Source organism: Lissotriton helveticus, chromosome 11 (assembly GCF_964261635.1).
Source record: "Lissotriton helveticus chromosome 11, aLisHel1.1, whole genome shotgun sequence".
Classification (NCBI taxonomy): domain Eukaryota; kingdom Metazoa; phylum Chordata; class Amphibia; order Caudata; family Salamandridae; genus Lissotriton; species Lissotriton helveticus.
The window spans coordinates 164,650,335-164,676,591 of NC_136072.1; the positions used below are offsets into that span (position 1 = coordinate 164,650,335).

A 26,257-nucleotide genomic window follows, 5' to 3' on the forward strand; every position below is an offset into this window, starting at 1 on the left:
GGATCACGTTCAGACTCCTCACCCACGCACACAAGGCTCTCCACGACATGGGCCCGAAGAACCTGAACAGCCGCCTCACTTTCTACACACCCACCCGCCAGCTACGATCGGCCAGCCTCGCCCTCGCCGCCGTACCACGCATTCGCAGAGCAACCGCTGGAGGAAGATCCTTCTCCTACCTGGCGGCAAAGACATGGAACTCCCTCCCCATCCACCTACGGCTGACCCAGGACCACCTCTCCTTCAGGAAACAACTCAAGACCTGGCTTTTCGAGCAGTAGCGGACCCCTCCCCCCAGCGCCTTGAGACCCTACTGGGTGAGTAGCGCGCTATACAAATTGCTGATTGATTGATTGACAATAAGCAAGTTACAGTCTTGGTTATAGAAAATAAATAGAAATGCCTTCATTTATGGTGTGCATTTCTGCAGCATCTATTTACATACTTATTCATAAATTCCATTATTACTACTTTCATACACTTTAGGGTTTAAAGGTATAAGCATATTTTAACAATACATTTTAACTCCTTTGGTGCTCATGACAAGCCCAGCTCGTTATGAGTCACAGTGGAGCTGTGCTCATGACGAGCTGAGCTCGTCATAACGGCTAGGCGCTGCCCAAGAGCGATTGATTCCTCTCCTGTGCGGGCAAATTAATCAGTGGGCGGGGTTGTGACGAGCCCAGCTCGTCATGAGCACAGCTCCAATGCGACTCATGACGAGCTGGGCTCGTCACAAGCACTGCGGCGCTGCACTCCCCCCCGCCCCCGCACCGTCGTGGAATTACCCCCACAGCGAAGGGGTTATTGGTATACTGGATCCAGTTTAATGCAGTATTGCAGCCTTTCACTTGCAGTAATGTATGTAGTGACATTTCTTTTACATTATCCTAATAGATGAGGGGTATGTTTTAAGTTGAACAACACATTCTGAAAATGGGTAATTTTCAAACTGAGAAGTGGGGCGCCCAAGTCTGTATACAGGTTTGAACAAGAATCCGGCCTCAAAATAGTTGTTTTTCAGTAGTTTTTCGAAGGTGCGTAACGGAAAAAAAGTAACTTATAATCATTTTAGCAACAGCACAGTGTTCATGTCTGCGAATATGTTTAGGTTAATTCCACAGCCTTCTGCCATCAGAGAAGCATACTGTTGTGCATCAAACTCCGGGTGAGGAATATTATTAACTGTACACAGAAAAATCAGTTTCTGCTTAATGCTGTAAATCACCAACATTTTAACATTGCCATTCGAGTTGCAAATAAAGGGATGTAGGTTTGGCTGTGTGCCCTGTTTACCCGTAAAAGACTAGATATCCAGTTTGTGATGTGACCTGCTAATAAACGGAAACACGCTACATCAGGGATTATAAAACAATGTAAAGTGCATTAAGCTATGGCAGGTGCAAGGACATCTATAAAAAGGTTTTCCGCAAAATGACCTATCTATAAAAATAAACAAAATACATGAACAGTGGTACACTATACAGATGGGAAAAAAACTTCTTGTTGCCAGCATTTAAATGTTTAACACCTTCACAAAGGTGAAGTGTTTTCTTCCCTAATAAAAATCAACAAAATAAGGAGAGTTACACACATCTAGCCATTTCAAGAACAGCTCTTCCAAACACAAACATTGTTTAAAGATCATTTAATAAAATTCTTTTTCTAACAAATAACAAACATATCAAATAAAAATTCAAAACTTTAATATACAGAGGCAAACAATTTCAAATGACTATCAATCCTTTTGACGAATGGTCACATTTAAATGGTCACCGACCTGTCTGTCATTGTGAACAGTACCTGGCTAGCCGAACATCGAAATTAAACATTAACTTAAGTGATTCGTCTGCCATTCTGGTCAAAAATATTTTGTCCAAGAAAAGGGAGACGGCGTACATCATTCCAGTCATTTTGATGAAGCACACTGGCAAGTAAAGTATTTTTTGAACATGTGGTATCCAAATTGTACATATAGGTTGAGTTCATACTTTTAAATTACTTTTATACACATCATACAATATATACATATTATTTTTTTAAGACCTATGCATCAAGGTGTTTGGTAAGTCTGCGCACTTTCTCCTTTTTATTTTTGTTCCCATGCTTTTTCCAGGGCTTTCCTGTTGCAGGTTCAGCAATAGCTCCAGTGGATGGTACCGGACCAGAACCCGGTTTGTATCCCATCACACTCTGAACACCTTTAGTCAGGGCACGAACATTTTCCTGCAGAAAAATATACATTTTTTAGGTACAAATAGATTTCCTGAAAATATTTCTAGCAGTGTTAATACAAGGTAAATAATTATGTACTTTGTTCCCCCCACCCACACAAATATTGCTTTCATTTAAAAGTAAATTACTGTAAGTAAGAAACTGTGGTTGGGGGCGGTGGTGGGTGGGTGGGTTAGAAAACATCTACTTTGGCAAAACTTGAAACAAAGAAACTACAAAATACAATTGCTAAGAGAGACTTCAAAGGAATTCAAAACCTGATTACATACAGCAGCAGTGTTCATGGATTTCAGAAGGTGCCGTAGGAGAACATGCTATATTACATTTATTCATGGATGCCGGATACATTATGAGGGGAGTAATATTTACAGGGTGCATGCCCAATTTTGGTTCAAAACAAAATAGAACTTGCTTGTTACCATTTGGGCTGGATTAACTTGCAGGGCTTCACTTTTGAAGACTTAAGATATATGAGAAACTTTGTGAAGTTGACGACTTTGTGCCACAGTAAAAGGGTTGTAGGGATTAGAGCCACCCCAGAAAATCATAATTTGCAGACTTATTTTTCAATAAAATAGATAAAACATCCTTAGATTTCTTTCCGTTGATTTTTACGAAAATAAAACAAAAAAAAGCATTTAGCAGGACAATAGTGCTGGGCAACAGGATTTTGTGGGAAAAGGTACCTGGAGGAGGTATTGGAAAAGAGTCTAACTTCTATTCATGTAGCAAACTTCCACTTTGCCCAATTCAGATAAAAATAAAATCTCCCGACCCTAAAATCACAAGCAATCCATAACCCTGTTCACCTTCAAACGAATCATGCTGCAAAACATCAAGGTATTCTCTCAATGGCTGGATTATTCGGGGTGCCTTATATCTCCCAAATGTATTCCAGGAGAATTAGTGCTGCATTTGGCATCGGTTGACTCTTTTTAGAATGGCCTACATTTATCAAAATGAGGTAATGTGGCCAAATGGGGCAAAATGCCTATCCCTCTTCACCACCAAATTCATACAACAGTGTTTGGTGAAGGTGTGAACAAAATGACCAAGTGGCTGCTATGCAGAGGTCACCTACAAGGACTCCCCTGGCGATGGCAGATGTTGAGGACGACTTTTAAGAGTGTGCCCGGATGCCATCTGGTGTTTTTTTAGGGCCATGGCATTGCAGATATAAACTGCAATCTATTCTATTTAGGTGAGATCTTTTTCTGCATTGCTTGCTACATAGCCTACGAAAAGCTGGCAACATGCATAGAAGTCCTTTGTTTGGTCGATATAAAAGTTCACAGTTTTTAGTCCAGCCTGTGCAGCCTCTCCTGTTTTGTAGGGTGAGATGGGGGAATGAAGGATGGAAGGATGATCTATTGACCCCCTATGGGGTCAACACCTTTCGGAGCAAAGTAAGGAGTAGTTTCTTACCCGTAACTCCAGTTCTGTAGTAGGGGTATCTCTGTTATAGTCCTAATCTAGTGAATAGTCCCGCCCATGTGCGTGGACCCCGGAGCAATCAAGAATAATCTCTTAAGCTGTCTTCATTGCAGTCCTGCATAGACACTTAAGAGAAAATTAAAAGACAATAATGCAGCCTATACCTACAAGGCTACACTGTCCAGTACTTCAACCAGAAATGCCAAGGATATAACACCAATAACACATTTAACACAATCTGTCAAGTTTCACCCATAGAGAAACTTTCCTCCCCTCACCAAATCCTTGGAATGATAGAGAGGAAGGTAAGGACAGACAAGCCTCCATAGGCTGCCATTATGTGTCTGGAAAAGGGATACCGTGCCTTTAAGGAACTCTCTAGAGACCCTCGGTATCCCAGCATGCACAGCCCCTTCCTTTTACTTTCAGTTCTTTTTGAAGGTGCATAAAGCAAGGCCTGTAGCATACATCACAGTACCATTTTCTCCACCGGGGAAGAGGGCGGGCGCTTATGACTATAACAGAGATACCCCTACTACAGAACTGGAGTTACAGGTAAGAAACTACTCCTTCTGTAGTAGGGGATCTCTGTGTATAGTCATAATCTAGTGAATAGACTGGCAAGCCCATCCAAAAACAACCCGGCGGTGGAGAAAAATAGACAACACCACTATTGTGCGAACAAATTCCGCAGCGAAGCCTGCCCAACCTGAGCATCTGCTCTGGCATCAGAGTCCAGACAGTAATGCTTAGCAAAGGTGTGGACCGACTTCCAAGTGGCCGCCCTGCAGATCTCTGCAATGGGAACATTTTGAAGCAAAGCTGTTGTAGCTGCTTTGCCCCTGGTAGAATGACCCTTAGGCTTACCCCCTAAGGTCTTATTCGCTTTCTGATAACAGAGCTGGATACATGACACAATCCACCTAGAGATGGACTGTTTCGAAGTAGTCAGACCAGTTCTAACCGACCCATAGTTGACAAACAATTGGTCGGATCTACGAATACCCTTGGTCTTATCCAGATAGAATTTCAACACCCTTCTGACATCCAGGGAATGAAGAGACCGTTCCGCTGGAGTGGAAGGATTCTGGAAAAATGTTAGTAAAGTTATAGTCTGATTAACATGAAAATCATAAATCACCTTGGGAAGGAACTTAGGGTGAGTACGCATAACAACCTTAGCAGCATGAGATACAGTATAAGGTTCCTGGCAACACAATGCGTGAATTTCACTCACCCTGCGGGCCGATGTAATGGCCAAGAAGAACGCCGCCTTCCAAGACAGGTGCTTCAGTGAAGCCTTATGAATAGGCTTGAAAGGTTCCTTCATCAGCCCGGACAGCACCACATTCAGTTCCCATGAAGGCGAAGGAAGCCGAACAGGAGGGAACACCTTCTTCAACCCTTCCAAAAAATCCTTAATCACAGGAATCTGGAAGAAGGATGTCTGCGAAGGACATTTTCTGTAAGCAGTCAATGCAGCCAGATGAACCTTAATGGAATGGAAATTAAGGCCAGACTGAGCTAGATGCAGAAGGTATGGAAGGATAACATCCTCCTTGCAGGTCATCGGATCATAGTTCTTAGACATGCACCAGATGCAGAATCTCTTCCACTTGTAAGCATAAGAGGTCCTAGTAGATGGCCTCTTAGCCTCCTTCAATATGTACATGCAATCTTCAGGAAGATTCAAGTGGACATATTGCACTATCTCAGGAGCCATGCCACCAAACTCAACGATGAGAGGTTGGGGTGCACCATCTGCCCCCGAACTTCGTGAGAAGGTCCGGCTGACACGGCAGCCGCCGATGAGGCAGGATCGACCGGTGAAGCAGGTCCGTGAACCACCATTGCCTGGGCCATTCCGGCGCAATGAGGATCATCCGCGCCCGGGATCGGGCCGGCTTGATGAGCACCGCCGGAATCAGGGTAATGGGTGGAAAAGCGTACAGAAAGCTGTTCGACCAGCTGATCCATAACGCGTTCCCCAGAGTCCCCGGCTGGTAATACCTCGAGGCGAAGTCGCGGCATTTGCTGTTTTCGGCGGTGGCGAACAGATCCACATCTGGAGTGCCCCACATGGCGAAGATGTCGTCTAGCACCTCGTAGTTTATGACCCACTCGTGGTTTTCGTGAAGCAACCTGCTGAGGGCGTCCGCCTGAACATTCTGCACACCTGGCAGATGAGTTGCCGTTATCGTCAGTCCTCTGGCTAACAGCCAGTGCCAGATCGCCTGCGCTTCCTGTGACAGTGTGTGCAATCTCGAGCCCCCCTGCTTGTTGAGGTAATACATTGTGGTCGTATTGTCTGTCTGCACAAGCAAGGAGTTGGTCTGGAAGGACGGATGAAAGGCCTTCAGTGCCAAGTGAACAGCTCTGAGTTCTGTAGATGGTCTGAATGCGCTCCCCAGCCCAGGAGAGACGCATCCGTAACGATAGTCTGAGTCGGGATGTCCTTGTGGAAAGGAACCCCTCTGAGGAGATTCTCTGATGAGCACCACCATCTCAGGGACTGTTGGGCGTGAAGAGACAACTGAATCCGGTTGTCCCAACACCCTTTCCTCTGGTCCCACTGGTCCTCCAAACATTCCTGTAGCGGCCTCATGTCTAGGCGCGCGTGCGGAGTAAGGAAGACACAAGAGGTCATCGATCCCAGTAGAAGACACCGTCCTCACTGTTGTAGATGGAGCAGCTATGAGAGCCTGAGCCTTCCGAAGGATGGATAAACATCTCTCCTCCGAAGGAGACACGCTTGCCGACAGCGTATTAATGGAGGCTCCTAAGTACTGCAGGCACTGCACAGGAATCGGGAGAGACTTGGACAGATTTATGTGCAGCCCCTGACGTTTCAGCAGCACGGCCGTCCTGTTGAAGTGCAATTGCGCGTCCTGGAAGGTGGAGGCTTTGATCAACCAATCGTCCAGGTACGGGTAGACCAACACCTTGTTCTTTCTCAGGTGCGCTGCTACCACAGCCATGCATTTAGAAAAAGTCCTGGGTGCAGACTTCAGTCCAAACAGTAGTACGGTGTACTGATAGTGATTGGTGCCGACGAGGAAGTGCAGGAACTTCCGATGTTTCCGTGCAATGGGCACATGGAATTATGCATCTTGCAGATCTATCGCGCACAGCCAGTCTCCTTTCTGCAGCCGAGGATAAATCTGGTGCAAAGACAGCATGCTAAATTTTTCCCTGCGAATCCACTTGTTTGCTTGTCGCAAATCAAGAATGGGCCTGAACTCGTTCTTGTCCTTCTTCTGTACTAGGAAGAACCTTTCCCCTTTGAGACAGAGGGACGTCTTCTATCGCCCTTTTTCTTAACAGGGTATCGGCCTCCGCCTGGAGCTCGCGCAGTTGGAACTGCGAGCCAACCGGTGGAATTGCTAGAGGCGGGCTGGTGAAACGAAGACTGTATCCATTGCAAACAATATTCAGCACCCACTTGTCCTGAGTAATGTTCCTCCACTCTGCCAGGTAATGTTGAATGCTTCCCCCCACCGGAGCGGGTAACGGATGAAGGGGAAGTAGCACCTCAGGGCCTAGACCCGGCCCGGCATTTGGTCGCGGAGGAAGACTGTTGACCACCTCGGCCCCTCTGGTGCTTTTGGAACGGTTTCCGCTGGAACTGCTGCTGTTGTCCAGCCTTTCGACCTTACCCTCTGCCTTGCGCCCCGTATCGCCTCTGGAACGGGCAGAAGGTCTTTTTCTGTTCCTTAGGCTTTTCCAACCCGACAGCCGTCAGGGTTTCCGCCTCCGCCTTCATGCGGGCCATCTCGTTGTCCGCATGTTTCCTGTAGAGGGTTTCGCCTGAAAAGGGTAGGTTGGCCACTCTCTGCTACGCCTCGGGCTTCAAGGATGTAAGACGCAACCAGGCGTGGCGCCTCAGGTTGACCCCATGGCAGTACCCGTGGGCTGCCAAGAGGAAGGAGTCCGCAGCCGAACTTATCACCTGCTTGGAAACCAGTAGACCTTCAGCAAGGATCTCTTGGAAATCTTCCCTTTTTTCCTGGGGAAGGTGTTCCGAAAACTGTTGGAGGGACTTCCACAGAGCCCGATCGTAACGTCCCAACAGTGCTGAGGCACTCGCAGCCTTCATCAATGTGGAGGCCGTCCCGCAAACCTTCCTGCCTGCCGAATCCATCCAGCGGCTCTCCTTGTCAGGAGGCACTGTCGATGATGGGGTGGTGGCGTGCTGTTTTCTTGCTGCCATCACGATTACAGAGTCAGGCGTGGGATCCAACCGAAGAAACGCTGGGTCCGAGTCAGGAGCCTTATATTTCTTCTGCAGCCTTGAAGGTGCCGACCTCGTAGCTGCAGGAGTGAGGAACAGCTCCATGGCAGGTTCCACCAACCCAGGCACCAAGGGCAGCAAAGGGCGAGATAACTGCTTCTTGTGCAGTCTTTCGAAAATGACGGAAGTCAATGGCGCGGGCACAGTGAGCGTGATGCCCAGCTTAGACGCCCCTCGCAGCAACACGTCCTGGAAGGAGACTAAGTCGTCTACTGGAGACACCCTCGTCCGAGGGGAGTTCGACAGGGTAGGGGAGTAGTCCCTGGCACTGGATAAACCCGTGTAGCGGGACCTTGACCGGTCCCTCCTGTGGCGCCGTCTGGATCTCGTAGCAGAGCGACGGCGACTCCTGGATCCATCCCTCCGTCTGGAGCGAGATCTCGACCTCCGCGGCCTCGGACGGTCCACGGGCCGTAGCGGAGGGAGCTGTGGAGGCCAAAACGGAAGCCTAGGTTGCGGTGGCCCCGTAGGCGGCGTCGGGAGATGTGGTAACGAGGCCGACCTGGGAGGAGGTGGTGGTGTAGGAGGCGGCGGACGATGAGGAGGAACAGGTGGCAGAGGCGGCGGAGGGTTACGTGGAGGAGGATCTTTGGGTAACGGAGGAGGTGTAGGTGACCTCAGCTTGGAGAGCGAATAGACTTGTGAGTGCTCCGAGCCCGGAGCCTCTTCCCCTCTCTTCTGTTTCTTCGCCTGACCTGAAGGGGGGGGGGACCAAGAGGCCGTACCGCTGGCAGCCGAGCGATGGCGCCGCCGCGACCGTGGACTTGTGGTGACCGAGGACAGTCCTGGCTTTGGAACGCCTCCTGGAAGACGATGCTTTCCTCCTCGACGCTGAGCGCCTTCTCGACGTCGATGATGATCTCCTTCACGACGTCGCCTTCTCGACGTCGATGATCGCCTTCTCGACATCGATGATCGCCTTCGACGGCGAACATCGAGTCGACGTCGATGGTGAAGGACGGTGACGCCTCGACGTCGAACGCCTGCGCCTCCTTGAACCCTCTCGACGTCGATGATGGCTCGACGACGAAGCAGTCCTCGATGTCGACCTCGTCAAGAGGTCTTGACGTCAATCCTCTCGATGTCGAACGTAGACGTCGCTTCGACCCAGAGCCCTGGGGTGACGGGGAGCAGACCGTGGTCATTCCTCTCGACGCCGACGTCGAGGCTATCGACGCAGACGGAGACCAGTGGCGTTTTCTGGCCTTCTCCCTACCGGGGAGCCCTCCAGAGGCCGCAGCACGGGCAGAGGAAGAAGCCCCTTCCTGCCCAGACCCACCTTGACCTTGCTGTCTTCTTTGCTCCAGTCCTTGGAGCCTGATCGTCTCTCGGTCCTTCAGGGTCCTACTGGAAAACTGCAAGCAGATTTCACAAGTCCCAGGAACATGAGAAGAAGGGAGACACAGGATACACACCCTGTGTGGATCAGATCTTGCCTTCTTCCTGGCACACTCTGGGCATTTCTCAAATAAGGCAGGAATTATTTGACAAAAGAGTGGCCAAAATCACCAGAAAAGTGAAGAAGAAGCAAAAATACGTCGAGTTAACACACTCTTAACACTTTAAAAGTGCCAAAAATTATACAAAACACCCAAAAAGGGAGAGCTCAATGCTCCAGGGTCCTGCTAGCAGGAGCCGGAAAAAAGAACTGAAAGTAAAAGGAAGGGGCTGTGCATGCTGGGATACAGAGGGTCTCTAGAGAGTTCCTTAAAGGCACGGTATCCCTTTTCCAGACACATAATGGCAGCCTATGGAGGCTGGTCTGTCCTTACCTTCCTCTCTATCATTCCAAGGATTTGGTGAGGGGAGGAAAGTTTCTCTATGGGTGAAACTTGACAGATTGTGTTAAATGTGTTATTGGTGTTAGATCCTTGGCATTTCTAGTTGAAGTACTGGACAGTGTAGCCTTGTAGGTACAGGCTGCATTATTGTCTTTAATTTTCTCTTAAGTGTCTATGCAAGACTGCAATGAAGACAGCTTAAGAGCTTATTTTTGATTGCTCCGGGGTCCACGTACATGGGCGGGACTATTCACTAGATTATGACTATACACAGAGATCCCCTACTACAGAACTCTGGTTCGCAGGACCAACATGTTGGGATAAAATGTGTGAAGAGTGGCTTAAAGTTCAGGGCTTGCAACTCACTGACACGCTTGGCCAAAGTAATGGCAACTAGAATAAACCTTTTAATGGTTACAAGTCTAAAGGAACAACTGTCAAAGGGCTCGAATGGAGCTCTTATCAAAGTAAGAACCTGGTTCAATCCCTCTGTGGTATAACAAAAGCAGGAGGAGGAGGAGGAAGAAACCTATTAGTCAGACCTTTTAAGGACTGTAAGACAATTGGGGACTTGTACAGTCGCGATTGACCCGGGAGGCAAAAGAAGGAGATAGGGCCACTAGATTCTCTTTCACTGTACCCACAACACATCCTTCTTGGGTCAAAGGAATGCAAGCAGTGGATTGTCCAACAGAAGCACTATCAAGGGGTCAATCTGGTGATCTATGCATTAAGTGACAAACCGGTGTCACCTCCTGAAGTCAACAGATTTGGTGTAGGAATGAGAAGCATATATGATCACATCCAACAAGCCATCAGGCAGCTGGAAGGCAGTCATGTGCCCCTGCTCAATATCCATACATGAAGGAGTAGTCTCTAGAGATTAGGGTGGAGAATCAGGTCCTCAGACTGGGAGTGAAGGACCATCCCAGGAGCAAGATTGAGCAGGGGACACAGGAAGAGGTGAAGAAAGTCTGCTTACCACATCCTTTTTGGCCAATCTGGAGCCACTAAGATGACTTGGGCCAGATCTTGAAGAATCTCTCTCAGAACCCAAGGAATCAAGGGTATGGAAAGAAATACGGACTGAAGAGGAAAGTTCCATTCAGCCGAAAAGAGTCACCCCCAAAGCTCCTTGCACCAGAACATCGGTGTAAACCGGCCTTACTGCATTATCCTTTCGCTCAACTCAGGATCTTACAATTGGGCAATGTGAACTGGAAAGAATGGCATTCTCCATTTATTAGATACGCCACTTGTGGACGGCAGGATAACTTAAGTAATGCAGGATGGCTAGGGCATACCCTTTCCCCACAAACTTTAAGACCCATGGGCCGAGGTTATAGCCCTTCAGGGGTGTTGAAAGAGGGACACTTGCTTTCCCAGAGGCCACAAATATCCTACCATGGGAGAATTAAGAGCTGCGTCCCTGCATTGGCAGGGGAAGAGGAGGAAGTAGACACTGCCTGAAGGGTTGTACGGCCTCTACCCTTTCCATGGTCCCTCAATGGCGCACAATGTGGTTCTGAACTTGCTATTGGGCAAAGTCTGCCTTGCATTGATGGAAGCAGAGGCATCTCCCTAATCTACAAAACTTCAGAAACACCTGAAATTCCACAATTTGGAGCCGGAGAACAAGAGAGCGGACTGTGGCAGAACTCATTTTAAAAGATCAGGTGATACCCCAGGGCCCATGGGTGGTCAGAAGCACTCTAGAGAGAATCATGGTATGCATGAATATCCCAAATATTGCGCTGTTAAGGTGCCAGATCACGTTCAGGTGCCAGAAAGTCCAGTAACAGTTGGGGTGCAACGGAATCCATCCCAAGGTCTGCAGGGGGTGGTGATATTGGTGCCGGGGGCTCCAGCTTCCTCGGCTCCTGTGGCAGGGGTACTCCGACTAATTAAGACTCCAATGAGTTGTTCGAGAGAAGCTTGAGCAACTTAACCATGCTTGTGTTTGCTCCCATGTCTCCTACTCTTGTGTGTTTGGCAGGAGGACTACAACTCATGAGACCTGAAGGGGGACCTGGACCTGTGCCTTCATCTTCTGTTCTTAGCCCTGGTCATAGACAGCTTAGTCTCTTGCTTTGGTAGCCTGTGGATGCATGCTCTGGCACGAGGAGACATGGTTGTTGCACTTGTAAAATTTCACAAACTGAAGAGAATAGAATGTTGGAAAGGGCAGTCGTTAATGGTATTACCACCAGAGTCCTTCCGCTGTGTATAAGCCAACATCATAATCATAGTCTACATCAATTTGGAAAGGGGTCTCCTCTAGATGGCTGAGGAATGGAGTTTCCATATTTTCTACAGTTGCAGTTTGGATTTTAAAATTAAATGTCTACCAATACGTTAAAATATCCCAATAAAAAGATTTTTTGGGACATGGGTTGCTAGGATAGTGTCAGATTAAGCATCTCATCCAGGAATGAGCTACCACTTCCCTGTGCACAACTGAACACTGCTGTAAAGATGGATGCACAGGCTGCAGTGTACATTCAAACATTACAGGGCATAGCCACTTATCCAGCCATCTCTTGACCCTTCTTTTCTAATCATGGTAGGAGAACAATATGCAGCTAAATGATCAAATTCCTACGAATCCAGATTTAGTGTTTTCATTAAAAAGAAACAACATTTTTAAACATATAAAATGAAAACCACATTTTTTAAATATAGAGCACTTGAGGCCTTTTTGGATACATTCATTGTTCAGCTCAACAGTAACACTTTGACCACCACAGTGGGTATTGCGGATTCAGTAACAGCATCCGCATTAAATCTACAAAAGGTAAAGAAAAGAACAAAATACTAATACAACACACTTGAACAAGTTGAGTAAGACTTACCCAGGTTTGAACTCAATCAATATTTACAAGCAAGGCGAGAACACAGAATGGAAACATAACTGGCACGACCAGTGTGTTGGTGGTGTAATAGGAACTACTTTTCATTGTTCACTGATCACCTCTCTATTTAGGGAGGATTGTCATTATTCCTGCTAAGTACAGTGAGAGTTTTGGCATATAAACTACAGGTTTGTCTTTTCAAGATACTAAAGGTCACCACTTCCCAGGGGTATAGCGATCATTCTATATTAAAAGTGTCTTTAAATATCAGTACTTTTTAATCACAAGAGGTTACCCAACTGTCGGAATCTGTGGTGGAGGTCAGAAGGAACCACTAGTGTTCATTCATCCACAACTGGGAAGCTACGATAATCCCTGATTGGAAGTCTCTCTAAGCTGAGAGTTGTACTAGATAGACATTCACACAGCAAAATAATTACATCTCCCATAGGAAACTATTTGTCCTACTAGAAGGACTGGAACTGGAACCTGCAACTGATGCGGTTAACTAGTAAACATACATTTAGAAACTATATTTACAAAACTGCCCAGTACAGGTTTACCGAAAACTGAAACCAGAAGCTGCCCTTTCAACTTTCCAGTTCAGGATCATGCAATCAGAAAATACAACAGCCAAGACACACTAGAGGTAAGAAATTGAATTTAAAAAAACTCCCTTGAATGATCATCAGCATCAATCAGCTGCTAGAGTGCCACCGTTCACTTCGTCTTCTGTTCAAGCAATTCTGGTTCGCTTTGCTTATGGCACTCATCACCTTGGGTACATGCACAAATGCGTCCCGTACCATGTTGGTAATAGTCGCAGATGTCATGACAGAACACCCCACTACTCTCTTACGACTGCTGCAAGGGTGAAGTGCCAATGTAAGCCAGCAGAGGTACTACTGTGAAATACATCATTGATGGATCCCTTGGCCGCACCACAGTGATTTTAGGTGTGAAAGCACAATGGCCACGGCCCTTCAACTTTGATGTCTCACATTCTACCTTCAAAAGGCCCCAGGCATCACCAGGATGCCAGGCCCACAGTATAGCAATCCCGAGTACCCGAGTTCACAAAAAGAGAAGGGAGGAGCAACACTTCATAGTGGGTGGAGCCAGCCACTCGAAGGAAAATCCTCAGATCAACAGAAAGAAAACAAGTTACTTACCTGTAACTTTGGTTCCCCAGTATTGGTAACTTTCATAGATTCCCATGCTTTGTATCATTCCCCGTCGTCGGAATGGGAGCCTCGGTAGTATAAAAACCATAGAAACAAAAGAGAAACCTAGGCCTAGGCCTCATCTCATTTTGTATTCTATCCACCTCCTTTTGTAAAAAGAGACCAAACTTTTGCCAGGACCAATCAGAGCAGCCTCACCCTCTAGAACCTTCCTGAGAGAGCTCAGAGCCTCAGATTTTCGTAGCCGTTGTGCAAACCGCCACAAACTCTGTAAAAAAAAACTGAGCTTTCCCAGGGGAGGCGGGCGGGCGCATGGGAATCTATGAAAGTTACCAATACTGGGGAACCAAAGTTACAGGTAAGTAACTTGTTTTCTTGCCCCAGTATTGGAACTTTCATAGATTCCCATGCTTTGTATCAGAATAGCTAGCAGTACAGCACCATGAACACATTTTGTAAATACATGGCATCACATAACCATAGAAAAATACATAAAGTACAGTAAAAACAAACAAAATGTGCTCACCAGGATGGAGGGATCGTAGGGAAAGCTCACCTCTCAATGAAACAGATTACGCAGGACTGCCTGACCAACAGCCGCATCATCTCGTCCTGCAGATTCCAGGCAGTAGTGTTTCGTGAAGGTATGAGTACTGCTCCACGTTGCTGCCCTGCAGATGTCCTTAATGGCAACTCCCGAAAAGAAAGCCACAGATGAAGCCACCGACCTCGTGGAATGTGCACGGACTCTGCCGTCCAGCGGCTTGCCCGCTTCCTGATGACAATTGAATCGCACTGGAGATCCAGCGGGAAATGCCAGTCTTTGCCAAAGGCAACCCCTTACGAGGTGCACTGTAGGACACAAACAACTGAGTAGACTTCCGAAAGGGACGTGTGCGCTCCAAGTAAAACTTTAAAGCACCGTTGAATGTCCAAAGAATGGAGCGTACGCTCCGCAGGTGTAGAAGGATGTGGAAAGAAGGTTTTCAGAATCACCGGTTCATTCAAGTGGAACTCAGATGGCACTTTCGGGATGAATTTGGGATTAGTCCGAAGAACCAGACCTTGTTTTGTAAATTGCAGGAATGGATGCACTATGGAGAGTGCCTGAAGCTCACTCACTCGTCTAGCCGATGTTAGAGCTAAGAGGAGTGCTAGTTTCCAGGAGAGGAACTTTAAGTCTGCCTTGTGAACCGGCTCGAACGGAGCTTTCATGAGTTGAGCCAAGACAAGGTTGAGCTGCCACACTGGTGGAGGAGGACGAACTGGCGGATACATCCGGAATAGGCCCTTCAAGAATTGTTTAACCACCCTAGAGGACCATAAGGAAGGACCTGCCGAACTGCGTCGAAACCTTGATATGGCCGCTAGATGCACCTTTACTGATGAATGTGCCAAACCAGACTTAACCAGAGATAGCAAATACGGCAGCAACTGGTGAGGTTGGGAAGTGTAAGGATGGAGACCTTCCCGTTGACACCACAAGCAGAATCTCTTCCATTTTGCCGTGTACGTCTTGTTGGTACTTGGTGCTCTGGCATGAGCCAAGACCTCTCTGCATTCTTGAGACAAAGCTAGATGACTGAATTCTCTGTGTTCAGGAGCCACGCCGTCAAGTGGAGGGATCTCGGATCCGGGTGGAAAACCTGTCCCTGACTCCTGGACAAGAGGGACGGAATGGGCCTCAAGTGAATTGGAGGAGCTTGGGAGAGCCGCAGCAGTTCTGTGTACCAGAATTGTCTGGGCCACGCTGGAGCAATTAGAATCATCCTGCAGGGTTCCGCCTTCATTTTCTTGAGAACTCGAGGAATGAGGGGAATGGGAGGAAAAGCGTAAAAGAACGCGCTGTACCAGGCCATCGAAAGAGCGTTCCCTAGGGACCCCCGATGGTGAACCTTGCTTGCGTAGAACCGGCATTTGGCGTTCTCCGGCGAAGCAAAGAGGTCGATGGTCGGCGTCCCCCAAACTGAGAAATCTCCGTCGAGAATGGATTGATTCAACTCCCACTCGTGAGTCACTTCCGTCTGGCGACTCAAGGCGTCCGCCTTGACATTGAGAGTTCCCGCCAAGTGCTCGGCTCTCAGAGTGATGTTGTTGTGAATCGCGAAATCCCAAATCCGTTGAGCTTCTGCGGACAGAGTCTGCGATTTGGTGCCTCCTTGTTTGTTTACATAGTGCATGGCCGTCGTATTGTCCGTCCGGACCAGCACTGAGCGATTGCCCACTCTGGGTAGAAAAGCTTGCAAGGCCAACCGAATGGCTGTCAGCTCCAGGAAATTGATATGGCACTGCCGCTGTCCTGGACTCCAATGGCCACTGACTTGAAGCTCTCGGAGCACTGCACCCCAGCCTTCCAACGAGGCGTCCGTGGTCATCACCATGGGTGAAAGAGAAATCCTGAACGTTAGGCCTTGGGCGAGATTGCTTTTCTGAAGCCACCATTCGCTCGCTGTTCTCATTGCTGATGTTACGACAACCCTGTCGTTGAACGACCCCTCTGCTTGGCGCCATTGCTTGTCCAGCTCCTCCTGTAGAGGACGCATCTTTAGCCTGCAATGCGGTACTAATGGTATGCAGGAGGACATCGATCCGAGAAGGGATTTGTATTGGCGGACCGATAGGACCTTGCTGCGGCAGAGTAGTTGAGCCGAAACCATCAATTTTTGTTGTCGCTCTTCTGAGGGACGAGCCGTACAATGCGTGGTGTCCAGCACGGACCCCAGGAATCTGGCAGTTTTGGAAGGCAGGAGGACTGACTTGTGTTCGTTCAACTGAAGGCCCAGGCAGCGGAACAAATGGAGGCAAGTAGACACGGCTTGCGAAGCGTCCTGGAAAGATGGCGCCTTGACGAGCCAGTCGTCCAAGTAAGGGAAAACTTCGAGAGATTGTCGTCGAAGGAAAGCTGCCACCGGTGCCAATACTTTGGTGAACACTCTCGGTGCCGATCGAAGGCCGAATGGAAGCACTTTGAACTGGAAATGGCTCTTTCCCACTGTAAAGCGAAGGTATTGTCTGTGAGCTGGGTGTATTGGAATATGGAAATATGCGTCTTCTAAATCCAGCGACGCCAAGTAGTCGCCTGGATTTAAGAGAGGAAGAATTTCCTGGAGAGTGACCATCCTGAAGGAGAGCTTTACGAGATAGGTGTTGAGCTCCCGAAGATCGAGGATGGGACGCCAAGTGTCTTTCGTCTTCCGCACTAGGAAGAATCTTGAATAGAACCCCCGGCCCCTCTGAGAGAGCGGGACCGGTTCTATTGCTCCTTTGAGGAACAACTGGTGGGCTTCTAGATGTAGTAATCCTAGATGTCCTGAGCGGATGGCGCCCGGAGCTCGTGTTGGAGGAAAGTTGTGAAACTCCAACGTATGGCCACTCTTCACGATGTTGAGGACCCATTGGTCCGATGTTATTGACATCCAACTGTCCAGACAAAGGGATATCCTGCCCCCCACTGATGTGATCGGGAGGGGAGGAACAGCAGGTAGAGCCGGGAGGCCGCTATTGTCGTTTGGTGTTGTCACGGCCTTGTCGCTGTTGACGGCCTCGCGGAGGGTTGCGAGAGAAAGATGCTGATTGCCCTTGTCGCTGATTCGAGTAATGGGGTTTATATGACTGGGAAGACTGCGAGGAAAAACGTTGTTGGTTTCCTCTGTAAGATGTAAATCCTCTCCCTCGTGCGCCCCTAAAGGGGACCTTGCGATAGGTGAGAGAGCCCAAGGACTTTGCTGTGTCTGTGTCCTTCTTGATATTCTGTAGGGTATCGTCCACATGCTTCCCGAACAGCATCTCCCCATCAAAAGGGCGGTCTAGGACTCTGTTCTGGACCTCCTGACGAAACCAGGTGGCCTTCAGCCAACCCTGACGCCGTAAGACGGCGGAGCCGGCCAAGGCCCGGAAGGCCGTGGAAGCAATGTCCATTGCGCAGTCAATCACTTCTGCAGACGATTTCTCTCCTTCCGCCAGCACCTTCTTGGCGTCCTCCTTAGTGGGCTCAGGTAATAGGTCCACGAAGGGTTCCATGTCGCACCACATCTGGCGGTCGTAACGGCCTAAGATGGCAAGGGCATTCGCCGCTCGAACCAGTAAGCTGGCCATAGAGGAAAACCGTTTTCCAACATTATCCAGACGTCTGCCGTCCTTGTCCGGAGGAGTGGTCAACGGTGTGGACGGATTCTTTGACTTGCTTTGTGCCGCCTGAGAAATCACCGAGTCAGGCTTTGGCTGACCAATAAGGCAAGCTGGACTGCCTTCAGGAGCTTTATATTTCTTTTCCAGCCTGGGGAGGACTGGAATCACCGTGGCAGGACTCTGCATGATCTTCATGCCCTCCTCCCATACATGCTCTATAATGGGAATAGATTTGACAGAGCGTTGGTGTTGTTCCTTAAAGTCATAAAGGAAACATTCCGATTCCTCTCTTGAAATAGGTAGGCCAAACCTCTTAGCAGCCCGTTCCATCAGATGATGAAAACCCCCTATATCCACCGGAGGGGAGATGGAAGTGTCACGACCAGCAGCATTTGGGTCTTGCGGGTCATTGTCCCCCTGATCCGGGTCAGGGTCCTGTAAAGGATCCATCAAGGGATCCACTGGAACAACCTCCTCATCCGAAGAGGTATCCTGATGGGCATCGGGCAGTGGTACGGGATCTGGTGTGGGAACCCGGGCCAAAGGTGTCCCTGGCGGTGGTGTGGAGGGTACCACCGGAACACTAGTAGCCGGCTGCACTTGCGGCTGTGGTGGAAGTGGAAAAAACGTAGTCTGTCCAGAAGGGTCTGACGGAAACCTTTTACGATAATCCTGAAGCATGTCCTGAAGATCCGAAATGAGAGAGGAGGGCATGGCTACCATGCCTTGTCCCAAACTCGGCGGATGTCGCTCTTCCACAACATAAGGATGTAGTTGTTGGCCACCTGCCTGGTCGAAATACTCCTCTGTGTCCGTCTCCTGCAACTTTACGTTCAAGTCCGAGGGACTATAGGCAGGTCCATAATTGTCCTGAAACTCATCCTCGTCAGACTCATCATCTAACAGCATTGTCGGTAGATGGGAAGAGACTCGTCGCGGAGACGTCATCTCCGGCGTGATTTTCATTCTCCGAACTGGAAAATGCACTTTTTGGACCGTCGACGGTCTCGTCGACGACGCCGTCGTCGTCGGAGCATCAGTTAATGTAACCGTCGACGGCACCACAGCCTTCGTCGACACAATCTTCGTCGTAGATGGGACCACCGTCGACGGTCTCGTCGACGAACTCGTCGTCATTATCATCGTCGTCGACGTGGAAGCCGTCGTCGTCGACGTCGTCGACGTAGTCTTCGTCGTCGTTACGGCCGTCGACAGTGGCCTGCTAGTCGTCGTCGACGTGGAAGCCATCATCGTCGACGAGCTCGGAACCTTGAACGTCGACGAAGTCGCCGTCGTGGACACCGCTACCGTCGACGAGCCCGTCGACGGAGCCACAGAAACAGCGGGAACTTTAGCCAAAGTCACAGTCGTCGACGTACCTGGTGTTCTCGTCGTCGACGGACGCTGTTTTTTCTCCGGCCCAGATCCTGAAGTGCCAGTAGGGTGTTTATCACTGGGCTTGATCTTTTTGGACGGAGGAGAAAGGATTACCACCTCCTTTTTGTCCTTTAAGGCTGGCACCACTGCTGTAGCCTGTCCCTGCCTCTCCTTTACACTTTCGTGAGGAGATTGAAGGGGACCAGCCCTCTCAGACCTGTCAGAGATCTTGTGAGGGGCTTGAAGAGGGGGCTCAGATGTCGAAGAACCAGGGGGAGACCTACCCCTCTTCTTTGATCTTTGCGAGGAAGCAGCAGACACGGAATCCTCCTCATCCGAAGAGAGCACCTCCTTGCGTGTCTTCATCTTCTGAAGCCAGGTAAGTAGCCGGCCTTCTCTGTCCCGAAGAGTCTTCTTCGAGAAAGTCCTGCAGATCTTGCAGTCTGTGGCCTTGTGGTCAGGATATAAGCAATAAATGCAATTATCATGCTTATCCTCCACAAAAAGAAGTTTTTTGCCACAAGAGGCACAGGACCTGAATAAGGCCTTCTTCTCCTTGTCAGACATGACGATTTGAAGCAGAAACTTGAAGAAATAAGTAGAAAAACAGTGAAAACTGAGCAGAGCTCAGTGGAGACTCCCTAGCACAACGTGCGGTAGAAAAATCTGAGGCTCTGAGCTCTCTCAGGAAGGTTCTAGAGGGTGAGGCTGCTCTGATTGGTCCTAGCAAAAGTTTGGTCTCTTTTTACAAAAGGAGGTGGATAGAATACAAAATGAGATGAGGCCTAGGCTTCTCTTTTGTTTCTATGGTTTTTATACTACAGAGGCTCCCATTCCGACGACGGGGAATGATACAAAGCATGGGAATCTATGAAAGTTCCAATACTGGGGCAACCCTTGCAACATAGGAAAGGAGAAATGTCAAAGAAGGAAAAACTGAAAAGAGGTAAAATATGGGGATGTGGTGCATAAGAGTAAGGCCCCATGCTTTTGGTGTCTAGAGTGGTAATGCAGTTGGGGCAAGTCTAGGTTTGCCTGCTTGGATGAGCTCCAACACCCCACCTAACTGACCATTGGTCCACCCCTGCAAGGAATATCCCTGCGATTACCCTCTGGGCAAAAGGAATTATATGGATTACTGGGTTTGACCCATAAAAGGCTGCAACAATTTCTTTTTTTCCACCTGTTGTTTAATGAGGTCATCTAACTGTGGCCCCAAAGAGTTTAGGATGTACGACCAGCAAATGCAGTTTCTCTGTGCAGCATCTACCTTCCAAAGTGTACGTCAGATATGCCTCCATCTAACTAATGACTGAATGCAATTGCTGAAGCATATAAGTTACCGAAGGTTGGGTCCAGCAAGAACCACATCATTAATTCTGGAGTGGCCAATAAATCAGAGCAATCGTCTCTTCTCTGCACCCCATCAAACAGCACCTGTAAGTCTTTTAGTAGAGCCTGAGATTCATGGGATGCACATTTGTAGTGCAAAATGTTATGCTGCAAATGCTCTTGAGAAACCCATCAATCTTTCTAGGTACAGGGTCTAATGGAAAAGAAGACGTCCGGCTGGCCAACAAAGAAGTACCTTTCAATGATTTTGGTGAATTTTATATCACCATTTATAAGGGATTAACAACAACTCAGGAATGTGGGATACCTTATCACATTACACTGCTTTCCATTCTCTTAAGATGCTGTTTTTAACAGCAGTAAGAAGAGGTAAGACATTCAGACTACTAGGACGTTTAGACTTGAATACATTAGCCAGCCTCCTGATCAATGGTTTTTAAAGTCCTGTTTCTCTTTGGTGTAATGCTTAACCTCTGCAAGCAGATTACCCTGGGCCAATTTACTTCTGTATCACTAGACTGATCCAGTCAGGGCTGCGCTATCAGTTTTTGTCGCTACCCTGTCAATTATGTCCTGCAAACCTACTGAGGATAACAAAATAACTTCCTCCATACGTGGTGAAGTCTGGTTCCCTTCTGTGTGCTTCCTCTTCAACCCCAAATCCACTCTTGTAAATGCTTCCTTAGCCCGCCCGTTCACTTACCCACACAAATGCCCTAAAACAGAAGGGGAAAGACCAGCTCAGCTTGGTCCTTCTCAACCTGCTCCGCCACATAGTATGGCCATACCCAGATCTACTGCAAAATAGCGGTCTCTAAGTGATACTGGATGGAAGAACTGTAGCATCATTCGACAGAGTAGCTGAAGGACGGAAGTCCAAAGACTAGTATCAAAAAATTACCTTGGGGAGTACCTGCGAAAGGCAGAAAAAAAAAAAGAGACCAGATGGAGAACCCTAGAAGAGCTTATGGGTACAGGGGTAGGGGCTACGTAAGTTAATAAAGCATCAAGACTAGAATTGCCCTTCATAAACAGTGTTGTTCAAGGGATATTTTTTGTCTAGTGGTTGGCACATGATCAGCTAGTTAAGAATCCAACGAGAATGAAAGAACGGGGAGGTAATTTCCGCAAATCTTTCTGAAGATCTCAGAGAGAGTATTCCTCTTCTTGAATCTAGGCGGCTTCTAATACTTTGCGTGAATTATCCTAATTTGTTTATTCTTTTCCCCAGAGCCCACAAAACGTATCAGTCCATCCCCTGAACCCCGTAATGGTTTATCGTACTTTTTTTCAAGAGAAAATCCAGAACATCTATGTACCGTATTTTCTGGCATATAAGGCGACTGGGCGTATAAGACGACCCCCTACTTTTCCTTTAAAATATAGGGTTTGGGCTATATTCGCTTGCTCATAAAATGACCCCGGCGTATAAGACGACCCCCGACTTTTGAAAAGATTTTCAAGGGTTAAAAAGTCGTCTTATACGCCAGAAAATACGGTAACTGTTTCTACGGGAATTTTACCGGAAGTGCAGATCGACCTCGTGCCAAATCAGGATCATCTATTCTCTAACTTTCTCTCGATTCCAGAGGAAGTCTCTATGAAGGCACTGGAGAAATAAAAATCGGGATCCCCAAGGAAGCCTTGTCCGTCCTGAATTCTAAAAATTATCTCCTCTATTATTAATTCAGTGCTCAATAACATTTTGAACACCTCACTTGAAGAAGGACTATTTCCTTCAGATTGGAAACATGCCTTCCTTTTGCCCTTACTGAAGAAACACAATGCAGACCCGACTATATTGAATAATTTTAGACCCATCTCTCTCCTACCGGTGGCTGCACAGACTATGCTAAATAGTCAGCCATCTTCCTTTGTGGAATCCAACAGCCTGCAATCTGGCTTAAGTACCGAATCTGCCTTATCAAAGGTCACAGAATAAATTAAAGAGAATTTGGACTGTGGATGATCAGCAATGGTGGCTTTGCTTGACCCATCTGCTATGTTTGATACGGTCTGGCATGCCACCCTTTGAGGCAGATTTAGTTTGGCAAGTATCCAGGATAACGCTTTTTCAAGGCTAAAATCTTTTCTGGAGATCAGATCGCAGTTGGTTTATCTCCACCCTTTTACCTCTTTTAAACAAAGTTCCGCAGGGCTCAGCTCTGAGCACTACTCGCCTCAACTTGTATCTAGCACCACTGGCTCAGCAGACTGAACCTTGGGGTGTGCAGGTGTCATCCTATGCTGACAACACTCACCTCCTTCTGTCCTTTAACGAACATTCATATAATGCCTTGCCCAGGTTTAAAGAGTGTCTTAAGGGAGATGCTGGATGGGCGCTAACTTTGTTAAATTGAGACAAAATAGAATTTTTCAGTGGACCACTTGGCCTGCCTTCCCCTGGCATTTGGTGGACTGAGGAACTCAATCTCCCTCAGTTCCCGCCTCCTAAGACAGAAATCTGGGAATAATTTTCAATTCCAACCTTTCTTTTTCTGCACAAATTAAATAAGTATCGTCAGTTTGCTTTACTAAGTTCAAATCTTTGAATAAGCTGCTGCATTTGGTTTTGGAGGAACTGCGTACAAAGGGGATTAACACCATGGTATCCTCTAGGTTAGACTATGCTAATACGCTCTACTTGGGCCTTCCTGCTCTCTAAATTTGAAGACTCCAGATAGTGCAAAATGCAGCAGCATGACTGATCCTGAGAGCGCCTTATCGACAATCTACTTTGCCACATTCGAAGTACTTACATTGGTTGCCAGCATCAAAGTTAAAGCCCTTACTGTTGCTTTTAGGGCTTTCTCAGGTGAGGGTCCCAGCTACTTGACAAAAAGACTTTGCCCTTACAAGCAATGTAGATGGCTTAGGTCTAACAATCTCCAATTTCTGCAGGTTGCTAAAGTTTAAGGAGAGGCAAGGGGGCAGACCTTTTGCCTATTTGACAGCAAAATTGTGGAAATCACTTCCTGTTAGCCTGCATAAGGCTTCTGTGGTGGCTATCTTTAAAAGAGAAATTAAAACCTCTCTCTTTGATAAAGTTGAGATTCCTCTGTTTTTACTACTGTCTGGTTAGCCTCACTGGCTGCTAGTGTTGGGCCGCCTCCTATGAAGATGCTGTGTGCTGTGCAAATGCTATTTGACTGTAATCTATTTGTGGCACTTCTGTTTATCATCCTAGAACTAATTTTTAAAACATTGTTGACACAATAAACAATACAATTATAAATGTTTAATGCAGTCCAATGTTATATCATAGAATAGTAAAATCACTGCCAACATACAATTATGAACTAGCAAAAATGAAGGGAGTAGAAAGCCGTTATGCAAGGCCAAATCTGGGAACACACTTTTGCATCACAATTCCTTACCTGATGGAAAAAAGTTTTGTCAACAACATTTTCAATTTGTTTCGCCTTTTCATTTCCTTTTGGCTTCAATTTAGTGGTCTTCTGGGTGCTTTTACACTCAGAAATACTTTGATGTTGGGGCTGAAAATCCGATTCATCAATTCCAGGTGGAGGATGACAGTACAAGAGTTTACCCTAGAACAACAACAATGAAAACGATTTGCAATTGAAGATGTTCGCAGTACTTATAGCCAGAAATGTAAACCATGAATCTTGAAAAAGCATTAGAAACTAGCTTTAAAAGAAAACCTTGAAGCAGGAATAAAAACGAATTTCAGACAAGCAACCAACTTTCCCCATTTGAATTTATGTTTATTTTCAATGCGGTGCACATTTTCTTTGCCGTTTGCAAGGCTTGGTGTATTTCCTTCTTATAGGATCAACAAATTAAATGCCTTCTTGTAACGTAATGTCTTAACAATCTTGAGTAGCCCATTTATTACTCGTGCCCCTATTATGGCACTGGATCCACTTTATCTGTCACATTTGCCATCATACAGAAAAAATACATAAGCAAACCACGAACCATACTTAGGTTCACTGTTACGTGCCTGGTAGCAGATGTGAGCTAATAACAGAAAGATGCCTAAGTAATTTAATTACAGTTCAACAATATGCCTGTCTCGCTTCCTTCCATTTTGAACTAAATTGACACAGCCTTGCTTCGGTCTCTTTAAAATGTGGTAAATACTGCCCCCCCCCCCCCCCATTTCATCTAGCCAGTAGCCCTTACATTTTTTCTGGAGGTCTAGACCTTTCACACTGTTAGGAGATGTTTGACAGGCAGAAAACCTTTGCCGGTGGCTGCCCTTACTAGGGATGGGAAAGGCCTGGGCCCTGGATAACCATTTCCGCTCAGACTGACCAAGATGGAGAGAAATCCATTCTGACTGGAAAATGTATACATGGCACAGCAGACTGAAGATATACGCGGAGTATCACTTCAATAGAATGTACCACCCAAGAGCCATATGATCTTTGCAGCCTGCACTAGAGATCATGTAGCCTCAGGGATGCTTTCCCATCTGCTTCTTTGGCGAGTCTGTACTGGCAACATGTCTAGAGACACACAGCACTGGCTGCACCAACCAGGGTGAAAAACTTAAGCCTGTCACCAAAGTAAATGTTATCATGCACTGTATTTACTATGACCCATCGGGGCAAACTGAGTGCTGGGATGTGAGGTAGTGTGCGCCCATCCTCCTCTTGTTTGAAATGGCTCCCTTGAGCTGATGAACTCTGGTTGATGCACCTGCGCCCAGCGAGTGGTACAGAGAACTGAGAAGACTTTGGGAAGCATTTCCAGCACCCCCAAAAAAGAATGTGTTGCTCTCTGCTGAAGAAGGACAACTATCGTGAAGCATGTCTAGAGCTACACAGCACTGGCTAGGCCAACAAGGGTGAAAGCTTAAGCCTGTCACCGAAGTAAATGTTATCATGCACTGTATTTACTATGACCCATCGGGGCAAACTGAGTGCTGGGATGTGAGGTAGTGTGCGCCCATCCTCCTCTTGTTTGAAATGGCTCCCTTGAGCTGATGAACTCTGGTTGATGCACCTGCGCCCAGCGAGTGGTACAGAGAACTGAGAAGACTTTGGGAAGCATTTCCAGCACCCCCAAAAAAGAATGTGTTGCTCTCTGCTGAAGAAGGACAACTATCGTGAAGCATGTCTAGAGCTACACAGCACTGGCTAGGCCAACAAGGGTGAAAGCTTAAGCCTGTCACCAAAGTAAATGTTATCATGCACTGCATTTACTATGACGCATCGGGGCAAACTGAGTGCTGGGATGTGAGGCAGTGGGTGCCCACCCTTCTCCTGTACTGGTAACTACTTGCCCTATTTCTTCAGAAGATCCTTCATCCCTGCCATTGGGTGATACTCTGATGGCTGTGGCTGACTGTCCTGATTCAAGAACTATTTGTAGTCGCCTTCACGCAGTACGACTCCAGGAAAAATTGAAATCTGTGGTCAGCTGAAAACAGAGTCCTCTGTCATCCATCGGGCACTCTCCCCCAGTGAATGCTCCACTAACAGAAATTTGAATTGGGACAGCTCATTTTGGATATATGGAGCCCGAACTTTGCAAGGTTAGGAGTCTCAAAGCCAATTCACTGAAAACTATTTTAAGACCTGGAAACAGCCAGTTCCTTGACAGGTCTCATTTCGGACTGTGTCCCGATTGGACAGAGTTCCAAATTCCCAG

General features: G+C 47.4%; 1 protein-coding gene across 1 annotated transcript in view; it reads right to left on the bottom strand.

Moving 5' to 3' along the window:
• Window positions 1-1,633: 1,633 nt before the first annotated feature.
• The window catches only part of LSG1 (large 60S subunit nuclear export GTPase 1), a 99,666-nt gene continuing 75,042 nt past the window's right edge, over window positions 1,634-26,257 (bottom strand). The window contains exons 13-14 of the mRNA XM_078666297.1: window positions 24,013-24,186; window positions 1,634-2,226 (exon numbers count right to left, since the gene is read on the bottom strand). Coding sequence (XP_078522423.1) covers window positions 2,047-2,226; window positions 24,013-24,186 — 354 coding nt within the window. The 3' untranslated portion in view covers window positions 1,634-2,046. The remainder of the gene's footprint in view (window positions 2,227-24,012; window positions 24,187-26,257) is intronic.